The sequence below is a fragment of the Lynx canadensis genome, chromosome A2 (genome assembly GCF_007474595.2).
Source record: "Lynx canadensis isolate LIC74 chromosome A2, mLynCan4.pri.v2, whole genome shotgun sequence".
In the NCBI taxonomy this organism is placed as follows: Eukaryota; Metazoa; Chordata; class Mammalia; order Carnivora; family Felidae; genus Lynx; species Lynx canadensis.
This window is the reverse complement of record NC_044304.2, coordinates 51,547,952-51,566,515: the sequence shown is the minus strand read 5'-3', so window position 1 is coordinate 51,566,515 and position 18,564 is coordinate 51,547,952. Positions and strand designations below refer to the sequence as shown.

General features: G+C 42.0%; 1 protein-coding gene across 1 annotated transcript in view; it reads left to right on the top strand.

Annotated features, from left to right (window-relative positions):
- The window catches only part of SEC13 (SEC13 homolog, nuclear pore and COPII coat complex component), a 35,422-nt gene extending 22,387 nt beyond the window's left edge, over positions 1–13,035 (top strand). Inside the window, exons 6-9 of the mRNA XM_030307393.1 lie at positions 1,374–1,507; positions 1,931–2,054; positions 2,961–3,107; positions 12,583–13,035. Coding sequence (XP_030163253.1) covers positions 1,374–1,507; positions 1,931–2,054; positions 2,961–3,107; positions 12,583–12,696 — 519 coding nt within the window. The 3' untranslated portion in view covers positions 12,697–13,035. The remainder of the gene's footprint in view (positions 1–1,373; positions 1,508–1,930; positions 2,055–2,960; positions 3,108–12,582) is intronic.
- The last annotated feature ends 5,529 nt before the right edge of the window (positions 13,036–18,564 follow it).

Genomic DNA, 18,564 nt, shown 5'->3' with positions numbered 1-18,564 from the left:
TCCCAAAAATAAATAAAAATGTTGAAAAAAAAATTAAAAAAAAAAAAGAGATAAAATGATTATGTGGCAGCGAGCATCCCTAGCACCAGTCTATAGTTTTGAAATAATTTCTCACCAAAAGAAACCCTAATTCCTGAGGAAGTGGCTGATCTCAGGTCTGAGGCAGGAAATGTACGAGATGAGTCTGTGATATCTTGTCATACTTAACAGAAATAATCAAAGATGTATTTTGACATACTAGAATTATGTCAGAAAGCCAATTTGAACACACACTGCAGTTTAGGTGTCAAAAAAATGAACTGAAACCCATCAGATATGCTTAGATCTATGAGTTCATAATGATATATAAAGAGAGAATCAATCATCCTTGAAGACCGTCAGGAAACCAGTTCAAAAGTGTCAAGCATTTGACCTGCCTTTCCTATCTGATCTGTACCCATGAGGATCCAAATATTAATGAGGGGAATTGCCCCATGTCTAGCTTATTCCTAATAATAAATGAGAAAGAAATGACTACAATTACAATATCACCATTTTGTAATGTCCAGTGAATTGAAAGAGACATAAATTGTTGACAGATGCTAATAACATAAAAAAGACGATTTGATGTCATTTGCCTCCCGATGAAAGAATACTGCCTGTAGTGTTAACAAAGGGGTCAAACTTGAGTCTGATCCAGTCTAGGATCCAGCTGACAGTTTTCAGGAATTCAGAGGAAAGTGTTGAACCAAGTGAGAAAGAACAAATCAGCCTGAGATACTGCAGGTCGGATGACTGGTCTTTCTTCAACAGAAAAATTGTAAAGAAAAAAGATCAGAGCGGGGAATCTATAAATGAGGAAATGTAAAAAAGATTTTGAAAAAAACATTTAAATGGCAAGACCACACTGTAGTGTCTAGGGATGCATATTTGGGTGACAAAACTAAAAAGAAAAAAAAGGTAAGAAATTAGAAGTTAGGAAAATGTTACTGGGGAAGAGGGCTATGATTCACGTAGGACATAATTACAAGGCTTCCTGGGTAAATGGTAATTTGCTATCTTGAGCAAGTAGTGGTTACAAGAATGCTTTAGACTAATTCATTAAGCCATGTATTTGCATGGTTTTCTGAATCCCTTCATATTTTTGAAAACTGTTCTGTTTCTTAAACTCCCTGGAGTTTCTCCTACTTTAAATATATTGCTGAAAAATAAAGGCACTGTTAGGGCTCCTTGAAAAGCATTATGGTGGCTAATCCTTAATTCATCAAAATAGCTGTCCTACTTAATCCTGTCCTGAGAATTGGAGGGGATATGAACTGCAGCTTTGGATCTGCAGAAGCAGTGCTCTGTTGCAAGTCAAAAGGGCAAAGTCATCCCAATCCCCATCCTTACAGATTGGCTGCAATGCTGTCAGTTGGGCCCCTGCTGTTGTACCTGGAAGCCTCATAGACCAGCCATCGGGGCAGAAGCCCAACTACATCAAGAAGTTTGCGTCAGGCGGCTGTGACAACCTCATCAAGCTGTGGAAGTAAGTGGGGTTGGTGGACTTACCCTCAAGGGGACACTTCTTACCTTCCACCCTACCTACTGTGACTCAGCCACAGTTCACAAGAAACAGGATCACCCTTTTTTCCCCTCCTGCTGATAGAATACCATTTTCAATCTGTCAGAGGACATCCTTTAAAAACAACTTGGCCTTGCTCAAGCATTTTAATTCTTCACCTAATTCCCAGTTGCCGGCACCATTGGCTGTGAGGGAACAGAGCATTTCTTGGAGGGTTTCTTTATAGCTGGTGAACTGAGTAAAAATCTACAAGGTCAATAAATGAAATCAGAAAGATGGAATAGCTTCTTGGCCCCTGCAAAGCCCATGGGCTGGGGGTGGAATGGAGGTGTGGGAAAACACCTGGGCTGCAACCTGCTGCATTCTTCCTTTCATCTCCCCTGTCAGGGAGGAGGAGGATGGCCAGTGGAAGGAGGAACAGAAGCTAGAAGCGCACAGTGACTGGGTTCGAGATGTGGCCTGGGCCCCCTCCATTGGCCTGCCCACCAGCACCATCGCCAGCTGCTCCCAGGTCAGCTCAGACCCATGAGAGCCTCCCGTGTTGTTTAATCTCTGAGTAAGTCCCGTCAGCCCTTATAGTCCCCCTAGGGTAAAGTCTTTTAAAGGTAAGGGTAGGGCAACAGGCACCTTTGGACCAGTGCAAGTAGGAGACCCAGGTCATCCTGTAGCGAAGGCTTGATCAAAAGGCACAAGTGGCTTGTCTCCACTGAGCCACGAGCTGGGTCAAATTTGGGACCAATTTCCCATCCTCAGCATTGTATGGCTGGGAAATAGAGCTGCCCAGGTACATTCTGGGAGTGTTCCCAAGTGGGGTCTAGGGGCAATTGGAAGTTCTAATAAGGTCTTGGACTCACCTACCTATTCTGTCTTCACAGATCACAAAAGAAAAACCAAGGACAAGCCTTAAATTATGTGCTAACCCACCACTGACAAAGGTTAAGCCAGGCTTCATTTGAGCCTGTTATGTTTCATCCTAAATTTGAGAGGGACTTTTTAAACTTGTCCCTTCTCATTCTCTGAGCTTGGTTTATAGACAGCCATACCTATTTGGTTGAGAAAATATAGACAGAGCCCAAGGGAGCCAAAATAAGGAGGGGACTTGGCAGACATGAGGAAAACCCAGAGAAAATTTTACAGTTAGCAGCAATGCAAAGTCCATACCTGAAACCAATATGAGCACAGGAACCTGGGAGACTCGAATGTGAAACGTGTTCCTGGGGTAAAGGGATAAAAGCACGGCTGCTGGGCTGGACACTGGCCATCACAGCTGTGCACACCCAGGAGGGCCTTGGCTGTGCTTTGTGCTGAATCCCCCACCCTATTCCTGCAAAAGTCCAATATGGCTCCAGATTGAGCAGATATCCCCAGTGCAAGATCCCTGCCTTACCTTCCCTGACTTTAGCCTGTCTCTTCCCAGGATGGTCGTGTGTTCATCTGGACCTGTGATGACATCTCGAGCAATACGTGGTCCCCCAAACTGCTGCACAAGTTCAATGATGTTGTGTGGCATGTGAGCTGGTCCATCACCGCCAACATCCTGGCTGTCTCAGGCGGAGACAATAAGGTACACCCCATTTCCATGACATGGTAGACAGGGCCCTGTTTGTCTTTACTAGGCCCGTTAGAAAGCACAGTTGTATTCCCCATGTAATGAGAGGCTTAGAAGGATCCTTAATGAGGACTGTGTTTTGAGTATGTCTCTTAATTATATCATTAAATTTTACAGTCCCCTGTACCTCCACCCCCAAGCCCCCAGAGGTTGTTTGTCCCCTTTTTACAAATACAAAAGAAGCTGGCAGAAGTGGTTTGACTTGCACAGGGGTCACAAAGCTTTTAGATGGCAGAGCCAGTAATCAGGCCCAGATTAAATCCCAAGTCACTGCCTTGATAGTCCCATCACCTTAACCATTTGACCACCTTGTTATATGGTGACATTCAATTAGCACGGCCAAAAAGTAAATAGATTTAAAAAAAAAAAAAAAATACCTCATAAACAAAAGCAAAAAGATAGGAGGGTTTCTGTCAGACACCTAAGAGACATATTTCTAAAAATCCGTATAATTCATGACTCTTATTCACCCACCATATACCTCTCCCTACTGGGCTATAAGCCATATAAAGGAAGGGACATGGAGGCAAAGTAGCCACTGGAAAACAGTAAAACAAAGAGTAGTTCAGGACAGCATAGCAACAAAGCAAATGTGCTTGAACAGTCATGACCACTGCTTTGAAACCTGCTTTTTAAAGTTACATATGGACCGTCTGCCTGAGAGAAGAGGCGTAAGCTAGGGAGATGGCAGTAGCTTGTTACTTCTTCCTTCCTAGAGGCAGCCTTTTGTTTTAATCCTGGCAAAATACATACAAAGTTTACCCATCATAACCATTTTTAGGTGTACAGTTCAGTGGTTTTGAGTACATTCACGTTATTGTGTGACCATCACCACCACGCGTCTCTAGAACTGTTTCCATCTTCCCCAGCTGAAATTCTGTCCCCACTGAACACTAACTTCCACCCAACCCAGCCCCTAGACCCCAGTAAGCACCATCCTACTTCCTATCTGTGAATCTGACTACTTTGGGGAACTCATGTAAGTGGAATCATGCAGTAATTGTCTTTTTGTGACTGGCCTCTTTCACTTCCCGTAGTATCCTTATCTGTGTTGTACCATATGTCAGTTTCCTAACTTTTTAAGACCAATACTGTGTTCTACCACATTTTATTTACACATACATTGGTAGACACAGGGGTCCTTCCTCCTTTGGCTGTTGTCAGTAATGCTGTGCACATGGGAGTACAAACAGTATCTCTTTGAGGGGCGCCTGAGTGTCTCAGTCGGTTGAGCATCCCACTCTTGGTTTGGGCTCAGGTCATGATCTCACAGTTGGTGGGATCGAGCCCACATCGGGCTCTGCTGATGGTGTGGATCCTCCTTGGGATTCTTTCTCTTCCTCTCTTTCTGCCCCTCCCCTGCTTGCGCACATGCACGCTCTCTAAATAAATAAATATATATATATCTTTGAGACTCTGTGGGCAGTTTTCATCCAGCCTGGGGTCCCTTTCATGTACAGTAGTCCTAGAAATGTAGCAGGCCTCTACTCCAGGCCATAGAATTTTAGAGCTGGAATGACCCTCAAAGATAACTAATCTAACCCTCTTTATTTCTAATAAGTGCCAGAGGCGGGCCTAGGCCCCAGGTTTGGTGGCACCTAGGACAGCCCAGCCGACCTTGACTTGCCTGAGGAGCCCTACAGTAGTATTTACAAGGCAATGGGCAAGTGGCTGGTTGTATGCACATTCCACATTTGGGTTCTGCTGCCATTATTCTTTTATGCTTCTCAACTCTTCTTTATCACCGTTTGCTACAAAGAGCTCAACTCTATTGCTGTCTGCATAGCATTCCTTCACTAAAGGACTTAGTTTGCAGTCTAGAGCATTCTGCATAGTGCATATGTAGTAAATAGTCTGACTCTAAAGCAGGAATTCTCTTTTTTTTTTTTTAATTATAAAAAATTCTTTTTAAGTTTATTTTTGAGAGGGACTGTGACAGAGTGTGAGCAGGGTAGCAACAGGAGAGAGAGGGAGACACAGAATCTGAAGCAGGCTCAAGGCTCCGAGCTATCAGCAGAGCCCAACATAGGAATCAAACTCTCAAGCTGTGAGATCATGATCTGAGCTGAAGTGAGACGCTTAAGTGACTGAGCTACCCAGGTGCTGCTAAAGCAGGAATTCTTAAAATCATTATTATTTTTTACCAGATACACGTACATAGCTTGAAGTAGTTTTTATTAGGTTATGATTTTTTTAATGCAGTCTAATTTTCATTCTCCAGAAATAAACCTTTCCAGTGCTTAGCTATTTATTCCACTGTTTATGTCAGTGTTGAAATAACATACTTAACGCATCTGTTGTCTTCCTCTAGCATACTTCTCAGATTTTAGTATTTAACTTGTTAAAACATGGATTGCCAAGCCCACCCCCAGGATTTCTGAATCAGTGGATCTGGGCAGGGACCCAAGAATTTGCAGTTTTCACAAGCTCCTCATTATGGCAGATGCCCTGGTCTAGACAGCACACTTTGAGAACCACTGTTGTATCCCGTATCCTCTTACAGAACCTGTAGCAACTTGGTTAAAACAACATCAGTATTTGGTTTTTGGTTTTTTGGGTGTGTTTAATGTTTACTTTTGAGAGAGAAACAGAACGGGAGCCAGGGAGGGGAAGAGAGGGTGGGAGACACAAAATTTGAAGCAGGCTCCAGGCTCTGAGTTGTCAGCACAGACCCTGATGCATGGCTCAAACTCACGAACCATGAAATCATGACCTGAGCCGAAGTCGGACGCTTAACCGACTGAGCCACCCAGCCGCCCCGGGGATGCAGATACTTTTCAAGATAGTCTCTTCATTTTCTTCAGATGAATACCCAGAAGTTGAACTGCTGGATCATATAGTTCTATTTTTAATTTTATTGAAGATCCTCCGTACTGTTTTCCATAGTGGCTGCACCAGTTTATAGTTTCACCAGTAATGCACAAGAGTTCCCTTTTCTCCACATCCATGCCAATACTTGTGTCTTTGTCTTTTTCATGATGGCCATGCTAACATGTGTGAGGTGATATTCTCCTATGGTTGTACTTCCCCAGTGATTAGAGATGCTGAGTGAGATGCTTATCTCTCACTATCACATACCTATTGGCCTTTCGTATATCTTTTTTGGAGAAATCTTCTATTCAGGTCTTTTGCCCATTTTTTAATTGTATTTTTTGGCTTTCTGGTATGGAGTTTTAGTCTTCTGTGGATATATTGTGGCGTGGGGAGTTTTCATTTGTTTGTAAACAGGCTTCATACCCAGCGGGGAGCCCAAGGTGGAACTTGAGCTCATGACCCTGAGATCAAGACCTGAGCTGAGATCAAGAGTCAAGTTGGATGCTTAATTGGTGCACCAGGGTGGCTCAGGCAGTTAAGCATCTGACCTTTGATTTTGGCTCAGGTCATGATCTCACAGTTGGTGAGTTCAAGCCCCATGTCAGTTTCTGGGCTAACAGTGCGGAACCTGCTTGGGATTCCCTCTCTCCCTCTCTCTCTGCCCGTTTCCTGCTCATGCATATGCACACGCATATGTGCTCGGTCTCAAAATAAATAAATTTAAAACATAAATCTATAAAAACAAGAGACAACCCACTGAGCCATGTAGGCATCCCTGGATATTTTGGATATTAACTCCTCTTCTGATGTATGATTTGCAAATATTTTTTTCCCATTTTGTAAGGTTGTCTTTTTACTTTGTTGATTATTTTGCTGTGCAGAAACTTTTTAGTTAATGCTGTCCTGCTAACTTATTTTTTGTTACTTTTGCTTTAGATGTCACAACCAAAAAATCTTTGTCAAGACTCATGTCAAAGAGTTTTTCTTTTTTTTTTAAGTTTATTTTCAGAGAGGGAATGCACGTGTGTGAGTGGTGGAGGGAGAGACAGAAGGAGAGAATCCCAAGCAGGCATGAACCATGAGAATCATCACCTGAGCCGAAATCAAGAGTCAGACACTTAATCAATTGAGCCACCCAGGCACCCAAATAGCTTGTTTTCATATATTTTCCTCTGGGAGTTTCGATAGTTTCAGATCTTATATTTAAGTGTTTAATGCAATTGAAGTTAGTTTTTTTGAGTGGTATAAGATAAGGGTCTAATTTTATTCTTTTACATGTTAATGTCCAGTTTACTCAGCACCATTTATTAAAGAGACAGTCTTTTCTCCATTGAGTATTCTTGGCTCCCTTGCCGAATACTAGTTAACTGTATATGCTCGAGTTTATTTCTGGGCTTTTGATTCCATTGACCTATTTGTTTTTATGTCAGTACCATCTATTCGTTTTTATGCCATTACTATAGCTTAATAGCTTGAAATTAAAAAGTAGGATTCCTGGGGCGCCTGGGTGGCTCAGTCATCTGACTTTACCTCAGGTCATGATCTCACAGTTCATGAGTTCGAGCCCCACATCGGGCTCTGTGCTGACAGTGCAGAGCCTGGAGCTTGCTTCTGATTCTTTGGTCTTCCTCTCTCTCTTCCCCTCCCCCATTCATGGTCTGTCTTTCTCTCTCAAAAAAAAACATTTAAAAAAGAATACTTTAAAAAAAAAGTAGGATTCCTTCCACTTTGTTCTTCTTTCTCAGGATTACTTTGGCCATTCAGGGTCTTTGGTGGTTCCATATACATTTTAGGACTCTCTTTTCTATTTTTGTCAAAAAAAAAATGCCATTGGAATCTTGATAGGAATTGCATTGGACCTATAGATGGCTTTGGTAGTATTAAAATTTTAACAATGTTAATTATTTTAATCTATGAACAAGATACCTTTCCATTTATTTGTATTCTCAGTTTCTTTCATCACTGTCTTGCTTTCAGACTAGAGATCTTTCACCTCCTTGGTTAAGTTCATGAGTATTTTATTGTTTTTGTTATCGTAAGGATCATTTTATTTCTTTTTGAATAATTCATTCTTAGTGTATAGAAACACTACTGATTTTCATTAATTTTGTATCCTGCAGCTTTAATGAATTCACTGTTTAGATCTAAGCTTTTTTTTTAAAAAAAATTTTGTTTTTAATGTTTTTATTTGTTTTTGAGACAGAGAGAGACAGAGCATGAAGGGGGGAGGGGCAGAGAGAGAAGGAGACACAGAATCAGAAGCAGGCTCCAGGCCCTGAGCCATCAGCCCAGAGCCTGACGCGGGGCTCGAACTCACGGACCGTGAGATCATGACCTGAGCTGAAGTCGGACGCTTAACTGACTGCGCCACCCAGGTGCCCCTAGATCTAAGCTTTTTGATGAAACCTTTAGGATTTTCTGTGTATAACATCTTGTCATCTGCAAATAGAGACAATTTTAGTTTTTCCGTTCCAGTTCTGATGCCTTTTTTTTTTTCCTTGCCTGGTTGCTTTGGCAACGACTTGTAGTATTACATTGAAAAAGAATGGTAAGAGTGGGTACCCTTTTCTTATTGCTTATTTTCAAGGAAGAGCTTTTGGCCTTTCACCATGGGGTATTGTACTAGCTGTGGGCTTATCACATGACCTTTATTTTTGAGGTATGTTCCTTCTATACCTAATCTGTTAAGCATTATCACAAACAGATCACATTGGTTGATTTGCATATGTTGAACCGTCCGTGCATTCCATGTCTGAATCCTGCTTGATCATGGTGAATGATCCTTTTAGTGTACTGCCAAATTCAGTTTGCATCTATATTCATCAGGGTTATTTGTCCAAAGTTTTATTTTCTGGTAGTAGCCTTTTCTGGCTTTGGTATAAGGGCAGTTGTTGGCCTTGTAAAAATGAGTGTGTGGGTGTATTTCCTCCTCTTAAAAAAAAAAATTTTTTTTGGAATATTTTGAGGATTGGTATTCATTCCTTACATGTTAGCTTAAATTCACCAGTGAAGCCATCTGGCCCTGGGCTTTTTTTATACAAGGAGATTTTCAATTATTATTCAGTCTCCTTACTGTTGAGATATTGTATTTCAGAAAATTTTTTAATTTTTATAAAATTTTTTATTCAGATTTTTTGTTTCTTCCTGATTCAGTCTTGGTAACATTTCTAAGAATTTGTCCATTTTTTCTTGCTTGTTCAGTTTGTTGACATAGAGTTGTTTCATAGTAGTTTCTTATTTTTCTTTGTATTTCTGTGATGATCAGTAGTAATATCTTCTTTCTCATTTATAATTTTGTTTTGGGTCCTCTTTTTTCTTTGGTTAAACTAGGTAAACTTTGTTAGTTTTGTCAACCAACCAACTCTTCTGGTCAATCTTTTCTATTTTCTTCTCTATTTCATTTATTTCTGCTCTAATATTTATTATTTGCTAGCTTTGGACAAAGTTTGTTCTTTTCTGATTCCTTAAGGCATAGAGTTAGGTTATTTGGGATAGGTCTTGTTTCTGAATGTGGGCATTAATTGCTGTGAACTTCCTTCTAAGAACTGCTTTTGCTGCATCCTGTGAGTTTTGGTATATTGTGTTTTTCATTTGATTCAGAATAATTTCAGTGTTTAATTTGCATGTGTTTGTGAATTTCTCAGTTTCCTCTTGCTATTGATATCTTGCTGTATTCATGGCGTTGTGGTTAGAGAAGATAATTGGTTTAATTTTTTTTAATTTGCTAAGACTCGTTTTGTGGTGTAACATATAGGAAATGTTCATGTGCACTTAATGTATGTTCTGCTGTCAGAAGGTTATGTACATGTTAGGCCCATTTGTTCTGTACTATTGTTCAAATCCACTGTTTCCTTATCTATCTGTCTGGATGATCTCCATTGTTGAGAGTATTAAAGTCCCCAACCATTTTTGTGTTACTCTTTATTTCCGTTTAGTTCTGTTCGGTTTTGGTTTTGGTTCACATAATTAGATGTTTCAGTGGTGGGTATCTATATATTTATAATTGTTACATCTTCTTGGTGTGTTGATCCCTCTGTCTCTCTGTACTATTTTTTAACATTTTATTTATTTTTGAGAGAGGGAGGGGCAGAGAGAGAGGGAGACACAGAATCCGAAGCGCAGGCTCTAGGCTCCCAGCTGTCAGCACAGAGCCCAATGCAGGGCTTGAATCCGTGAACCATGAGATCATGACCAGGGCTGAAGTCAGATGCTCAACCAACTGAGCCACCCAGGCACCCCTCTCTTTACTATTTTCACTTTAAAGTGTATTTGGTATAAATATAGCTACCTCTGCTTTCTTTGTGGTTGCCATTTGCTTAAAGTATCTCTTTCCATCCCTACTCCATCTCTGTCTTTAAGGCTGAAGTGAATCTCTTATAGGAAGCATATTGTTGGATCTTGTGTTTTGGGGGTTTTTTTTATTCATTCAGCCAGGTGTTGTCTCCCCAGGAGAGTTTAAACCATTTACATTTGAAGTAAGTATTAATTAATAAGGCCTTACACAATTGCCATTTTGTTTATTTTCTCGTGGTTTTCTTGATACATTGTTCCTTCTTTTTTTGTGTTTTGAAGTTTTATGATATCAGTATGCTTTGACTTGTCATTTCTTTGGTCTAATATTACCACAGGTTTTTCCCTTGTGGCTATAAGGTTTACATAAGACATTTTAAAACACTCTGTTTTAAAATAACATCTGAACACTTTGACTTCTCCCCCTCACATTTTAGGTTATTGATGTTACAATTTATATATTTTATAATGTGTAACTAATAACAGGTTATTGTAGTTATAGTTATTTAACTACAATGGTTATTTCTTACTACATTATCTTTTAAACTAGAGCTAGAAGTGAATTATGCACTAACATCACCATATTACAGAATCCAACTTTATTTATCATTACCAATAAGTTTTATGCTGCCTTGTATAGTGTTAATGAGCATCCTTTTATTTATACTCAACTCCCTTTAGCATTTCTTGTAAGGCAGATGTAGCGGTGATGAGTTCCCTCTGCTTTTGTTTGTCCAAGAAAGTCTATCCATTTATAGTGTTAATGAGCATCCTTTTATTTATACTCAACTCCCTTTAGCATTTCTTGTAAGGCAGATGTAGCGGTGATGAGTTCCCTCTGCTTTTGTTTGTCCAAGAAAGTCTATCCATTGCCGAAGGACACTTTTGCCTGGTAGAGTAGTCTTGGTTAATAGTTTTTCTTGCTTTGAGTATTTTGTGTCATCCCATTTTCTTCTGGCCTGAAAAGCTTCTATTGAGAAATCTCACAGTCTTATGGGGGTTCCCTTACATGTAACCTTTTTTTTTCTAGCTGCTCTTAAAATTCTTTGACTTTTGATGATTCTGACATGTCTTTTGTAGCCCTGTTTATTTAGGGCCTCTTGGCAGTTCATAGGTCTTCCTGTCTTTAGACTCCATTGTAGCTCTGTTAGTTTCATTTGGTTGTGTCACATTTACCTGGCTTTCTGTGATCCTCATGTTGGTATCTGCATTGGAGTTAAGTGGTCCCTTCTTCCAAACGTTGCAGGCTCACTTTGGCAGACAGTTTGACCGGTCAGCGCAGTTGGGTTTCTGGTCATTCCTGGTCCTTGGACAGGTGTGGCTGCTGTTAGGGTCTGTTTTTTAGTGAAGCAACTGTTTGAGTTCTGAGCATAGAAGGTATTCCACTGGGTGAGAACAGCAGGTAGGACTGCTGACTCGAGTTCGGGCTCTCTACAAGAGTCTGTAAATTGGCTTTCTAGATGAGAGACCAAGAGCCAGGAACTGCAGCAAGTGGGGCTGTGACTCAGCCTTTCTGCCTGGGTGGGGGCAGACCAAGTTCAAGAGCTGGCAGAACTGCACTGTAGAGCATTCCCTGGGGCAGACTGGACCCCCAGCTTGGTGCTGTAGATGAGCAGAGATACTGGTTGGGACTACTGCTTGGGCTCTGAAGCTAGGAACTTGGTCTGTTAATAACACAGTGCCAGTTCCGGGAAGCCCACCCAGTGCATGGGCATGATGATTCTATCTCACTTGGGACCAATGATTTATTCAAGCCATTGGCATAGACTCGGACTTAGAGGAGGAGGAGGAGGGCAGTTGGGTTCACTTGGACCTGGTTACCGGGAGGTGGACCGTGCCTCCCCTGTGGTGTTGACCACTTAAGAACCCCACTTAGTCACCATCAGATTCCCAGTAGTTGAAACCCACAGATGTGCCTGCAGTCCCCATGGGGCAGAGCCCAGAATGAGGGATCCCACGAGGCCATGACTTACAGCGCTGAGTGACTGGATGTCACCCCTGTGCTCCTTTCCCCCTGGAAAAAAGAAGTTGGATGTGGTGTTGAGTCAACCTGGGTGGGGGCCATGCAGTCAGCATGTAGCCTTCCAGCCTATCCTTCTGGTACAAGGAGTTGGTCTCTTTGGTCGGGCAGGGGGTGCTTCAGCCACATTCCTGTCTTCTAGGATTTGCTCAGTGGCTTCTTATTCATGAATATTTGTTGTTCTTCCTGTGAGGGGGAGCTAAGTCAGAAACAAGTCATGTCACCGTCTTGCTGAAGATCTGGGAAGGTAAGGACAGCAGAGGGAAGGGTGCAGACCTGTAACAGGCTGTGTGCACTGGCTTGCAGGTGACCCTGTGGAAGGAGTCTGTCGACGGGCAGTGGGTGTGCATCAGTGATGTCAACAAGGGCCAAGGTTCTGTGTCCACTTCCGTCACAGAGGGCCAGCAGAACGAGCAGTGACAAGACAGGAAAGGCTCAGCTCCCCTCCTGCTGACTCCAGGACTGCCCTTTCCTGGACCAACTGACCAAACCGCTGGGAGGAATAGCTCCAACAAGATTCCTTCCCCAGGAGTAGTTACAAGTGCAACCAGATAGATCATCTGCCTTAACATGATTTGATATGGTTTGTAATTTACTGTCCTGCTGAAAGCACTCATGTTAGGAGAAAAAAGCTACAAATGATCTTCAAATCTATTATTTTAAAATATTTTTGGCCATTTTTATGTACCTTTTGGGTTTCAGGCATTATTTGGGGGGTTTTGTTTCCAAAATAGTTAAATAAATTCATATTGCTTATAATTCTTCCTGCATTACCCCAACCCCTCCCTAAAAAGCTCATGTTCACTCCTGTTTGTCAGTGTATTAGAACAACATTCGCCAAGACCCTGGTCCCTGTAGGCTGCCTGAACCCCCAGCCGACATACACAAAGCCGGTATCTGTGTAACATCCTTGTGATTCCAGTCACACTGGACGTGGGCTCCGATGAGGGGGAGTGTGTCCTCTAAACACATATCCTCTTCCAGAAAGTGGGAATACAAGTCTGCCTTACAGAGAAGACTCGGATGAACTAATGCATGGAGGTGACCCATAACGTGCCATGCAAACACAGGGCAGTATTAACCAAATACCCACAATTAAGAGACTGGCCCGGAAAGTGGGTACACTTCGTGCAGATTATGGACCCTGTCAGTGCCGGAGACCATGGTTCTGGTCCTGGTCAACCCTGAACCTAGTATCACCTGTTAGCAGAAGCCTTGAGACCCTCACCTGAATCGGTCGTCACAACGGCGAGTATAATTTATACTGAAACCTATCGCGAGCTGGTACTACACTGGAGCCGTCCTATGTTGCAACACAACAGACCAGTGTAGGGCTATATCCCCAACTTACCAATGAGGAAACTGGCACTGAAGGTGGAAGACCTGCCCAGGGCTGTCCACTGCCAAGTGGTAAAGCTAGCCTTTGAGTCCCAATCCAGCTGAACCCCAGAGTGGGTGCTGTCAAAGGCACGACTCAGGAAGAGTATGTGAGCAGAGGGCTCCTCAGCTGTAATGTGGGGTGGTGCTCACAGCAGACCTTTATGTGAGTGCACTTAGCTTTGTAAAAGGTCAGGCCACTCACCGCAGGAGGCTGCATGCACAAGGAAATGTGGACCCTGTTCTTCTACCTGCTCATCCTTCATTTTTCAGCAGCAAAACCCTGTTTTGAAATAAATATTAGATCATAATGTATAAAATCGGAAAAGGTGGATTGACTGTGCTTGAAGTAAGGATATAGAGGCCACAGCCCTGCCCCTCAGCCTCCATGTCATTCTGTACAATCCAAGCCTTTGGACAACAGTATGAGAACTGTGCTTCTGTTTATTCAGATGAGAAAAGACCTAAGAAGGCACCTTTGTATACACTTCTCAGGGGATAAAAACTACCCCTTAGTTCTAGTTAGCTCTTCTTACATGTCTAACAAGCTCTGTGCTCCCCCCAAGGACAGGCCTGGTCTTCCTTATGGTGTCTGCTACCATCAACAATGAGAAGAAATTAGTCCTGTGTCACACAGTGGGTTGGTGGTAGGTTAGTGGGCTCCTGGCCATAAGCTCTGTTTGTGGCTTACACCACAGAGAATCAATTAAGGTAATCTGGAGGTAAGTAAAATTACCACCCGTAATAGTTTATACTTAGAGTGCTAAAGTGTTAACTATTCCTGGGGTAAAAGCAAAATCCCTCAAATTTCGTTACCACAAAATAGGCTAATCAATTGGAAATATCACACTGTCAGTCTTCAAGGGCCACGCCCAAGTGATATGAATGGAAAGGTAACTTAAAAGGTAGAGAGTTCTGGTTAGGGTAAGAGCAATAGCAACCACAATGGTTTTTAATCCTTTCACAAAAACAAAGCAAACTGGGATAGAAAATGAGACCCCCAGACAACATTAAGGTAGTCCCTCAAACCCTAGGGCCAAACTTTTCATACCTAGAATACCTGTGTGGGACCAGCATAGGCAAGAAAAAAGGAAGTGGTTATGATCCTATGAGCCAGGTAACCCAAAAATTACCATCAAATACTCATCTATCCCAAATAGAAAACTCAGCAAGCCAATGTGAGAACTAGAAACCAGGGGATTCACAGGTTTCCATTGACAAGTGAGTTCAAAAATGGGGAGATTTCCACTGCCTTCCACACTTGAAGGAGTAATGGCTGTAAGAGTTTCCCTAGAAATTAGTTTCCCTAAACAACTAGGAAACCACACAATATACATGAAACAAATGCTTATGGACATAGGACAAAGACAGTGTTTGGGTGAGGGAAACAGGTGAGGGGAGCACCAGCTGCTCCAGCTTACTGCCTAGGAGCAACTTTCAGGCCAAAGGGCAAGGAGACAATCCAGGGTCTAGTGGTCAAGTTGAAGACACAGAGGTCAGAGTCCAGGAATGCTAAGCTAGAACCTAATGAGCAGAGTCCTGGAGAAGAGGGAGCTGCTCAGAGCAAGCTCCTCAGATCTACAGAAATGTCTCCTAGAGTCTGACCAAGTCCTAACCTACATGAATAAAAGGCACAACTTCATGACCAGAAACCAATAGACCACACAATTCTTAGAACTCAGAGGAGTGGGAAGAGTTCATGTGCCTGAGACCCAGAGTACAACTTCAGAATATGCAGCGCATTGGGTAGAGTCCTAAGAAAGATCATGCCTTAGTAATAATCTTAAATTAGGTCTAGAGCACAGGCTCCTCTGGACCGTGAAAACCAAGCCTTGAGGTCCACAATCATTTCACTTTGTGCCAGATCAAAACCCAACACTCTTTAAAGCAATAACGAAAATTAAGCACTTAGAAACTAAATTCACAATGTCCAGTTTCTAATCCAAAATTACCACATGTGCAAATAAGAAAATATGACCCATAACCAGAAGAGAAAAAAAATTAATGGACACAAATCAGAGAGACCTCAGGATTAGCAGATAAAGACCTTAACAACAGGTATCACAAAGGTGTTCAAGAATATAAAGGAACAGGAACATAAGGAAAATGAGACATAAAAAAGTTGGGAGTTTCTAGAAATGGGAAATTCAATATTTGAAGTGAAAACACTGGACAGGAGGAAGAGCATGTACACACTGCAGTACAACAGATCAGTAAGTCTGAAGATACAGCAATAAAAACTATACAAACAGCACAAAGAGAAGGGACCAAAACAAACCTGGCAACTGAAATGTGGGATACTATCAAGTAGTCTTGTGTAAATTAGAGTCCCAAGGAGAAAAAAATTAAGGGGCGAGGAAGATTAAAAAAATATCTGAAGAAATAACACGTTTCCAAGCTGGATTAAAACTGTAACCATAGAGGGGCGCCTGGGTGGCGCAGTCGGTTAAGCGTCCGACTTCAGCCAGGTCACGATCTCGCGGTCCGTGAGTTCGAGCCCCACGTCGGGCTCTGGGCTGATGGCTCAGAGCCTGGAGCCTGTTTCCGATTCTGTGTCTCCCTCTCTGTCTGCCCCTCCCCCGTTCATGCTCTGTCTCTCTCTGTCCCAAAAATAAATAAACGTTGAAAAAAAAAAAATTAAAACTGTAACCATAGAGATTCAAGATCAGAACCCCAAGCAGAATACTAAACACACATACATACATACCCCATAATAAAATTGCTGAAATTTTAAAAACTATGAAAGCCAGAGAAAAAGACACATACTACATAGAAACAAACATAAGAATGGCAGCCAACTTCTCATCAGAAATTATGCAAACCATAAGAAATTTAACACCTTTAAAGTGCTGAAAAAAGAATAACATAAAAATGACTATCAGCCTACAATTCTGTAGCTAGTGAAAATATCTTTCAAAAATAAAGGTGAAATAAGGAGTTTTTCAAATGAAAGCTGAAAGAATAATGACCAGCAGAGCTGCATTATAAGAAATGTCAAACGAAGTTCTTCAGGCAAAATGAAAATATCAAATGAAAATTTGGATATATACCAAGGAATAAGGAGAACCAAGGATAGAAAAAATCTGGGTAAATATACTTTTTTTTCCTTTTATCTCTCCAGTATTGATTATTTTAACTGCATTGAGAGGCTTACAACTTCTATAGAAATAAAATAAGTAACAATAGCACAAATAATGGAAGTGGGGGAATTGAAAATACTTTGTTGTAAGGGTCTTATATATGAAGTGGTATCATATTTGTTGAAAGCATACTGCATTATGTTGAAGTTGTATTTGTGTGTGTGTGTGTGTGTGTGTGTACTTTTTTTTTTTTTAAGAGAGAGCCAGCACAAGCAGGAAAAGGGCAGAGAGAATAGTAAGCAGGCTCCACACTCACTACAAGTCCCAACACGGAGCTCAGTCTCACAACCGTGAGATCATGACCTGAGCCAAAATTAAGAGTCAGATGCTCAACAAACTGAGCCACCCAGGCACCCCTGAAGTTGATTTTTTTTTAATGTTTATTTATTCTGAGAGAGAGGGGGAGAGAGAGAATCCCAAGCAGACTCCACACTCAGTGCAGAGCCCAACACGGGGCTGATCTCATGAAGCATGAGATCATGACCTGAACCAAAATCAAGAGTCAGATTTTTTTTTTTTTTTTTTGAGACAGAGAGCATGAGCAGGGTAGAAGGGCAGAGGGAGCAGGGGTCAGGGGGAGAGAGAGCGCGCACGACAGAGAGAGGGAGAATCCCAAGCAGGATCCAGGCTCAGCACAGAGGCTAACACAGGGCTTGATCCCACGACCCTGGGATCATGACCTGAACCAAAAACAAGAGTCACTCAACTGACTGAGCCACCCAGGCACCTCTGAAGTTGTATTTTTAAATCCTAGGTCAAGCATTAAAAGAATAAAGCAGAGAGTATAACAAGCCAACTGTGAAGATAGCATGTATTATAAAATGTACTTGTCCAAAAGTGTCTATGAAAAGAGGAGCACCTGGGTGGCTCAGTTAAGCATCCAGCTCTTGGTTTTGGCTCAGGTCATGGTCTCACGGTTATGAGTTTAAGCCCCACATCAGGCTCTACACTGGCAGAGTGTGTAGCCTGCTTGGGATTCCCTTTCTCTCTGCCTCTCCCCCACTCATACTGTCTGTATCTCTCAAAAGAAACAAATAAACTTTAAAGAAAAAGGGACAAAGAACAGATGAGACAGATTGAAGGTAAATAGCTAGATGTTAGATTTAAACCAAACCTTGTAGGTCATTGCAATAAATATAAAAGGTCTAAACACTCCAAGTTAAAGGCCCCTGATAAGAGATTATCAGAATGGACTTTTAAAACACAAGACCCCAGGTGCCTGGGTGGTTCAATCGGTAAAGCATGAGACTCTTGATCTGGGGTGTTCTAAGTTCAAGCCCCATGTTGGGTGTAGAGATTACTTAAAATCTTTCAGGGGTGCCTGGGTGGCTCAAACATCCAACTTCGGCTCAGATCATGATCTTACAGTTAATGAGTTCAAGCCCCATATCAGGCTGTCTGCTGTCAGCACAGAGCCTGCTTCAGATTCTCTATCTACCCCCCCCCCCCGCCCCTCCCTTGCTCACGCTCTCTCCCTCTCTCAAAAATATGCATTAGGGGCACCTGGGTGGCACAGTCGGTGGAGTGTTTGACTTCAGCTCAGGTCATGGTCTCATGCCTTGTGAGTTTGAGGCCCATGTCAGGCTCTGTACTGACAGCTCAGAGCCTGGAGTCTGCTTCAGATTCTGTGTCTCCCTCTCTCTCTGCCCCTCCCTTGCTCATGCTCTGTCTCTCTCTGTCTCAAAAATAAATTAAAAAAAAATTTTTTTTCAATTATTTACCATGACCAAGTGGGCTTTATACCTGGGATGCAGGGCTGGTTCAATAAACA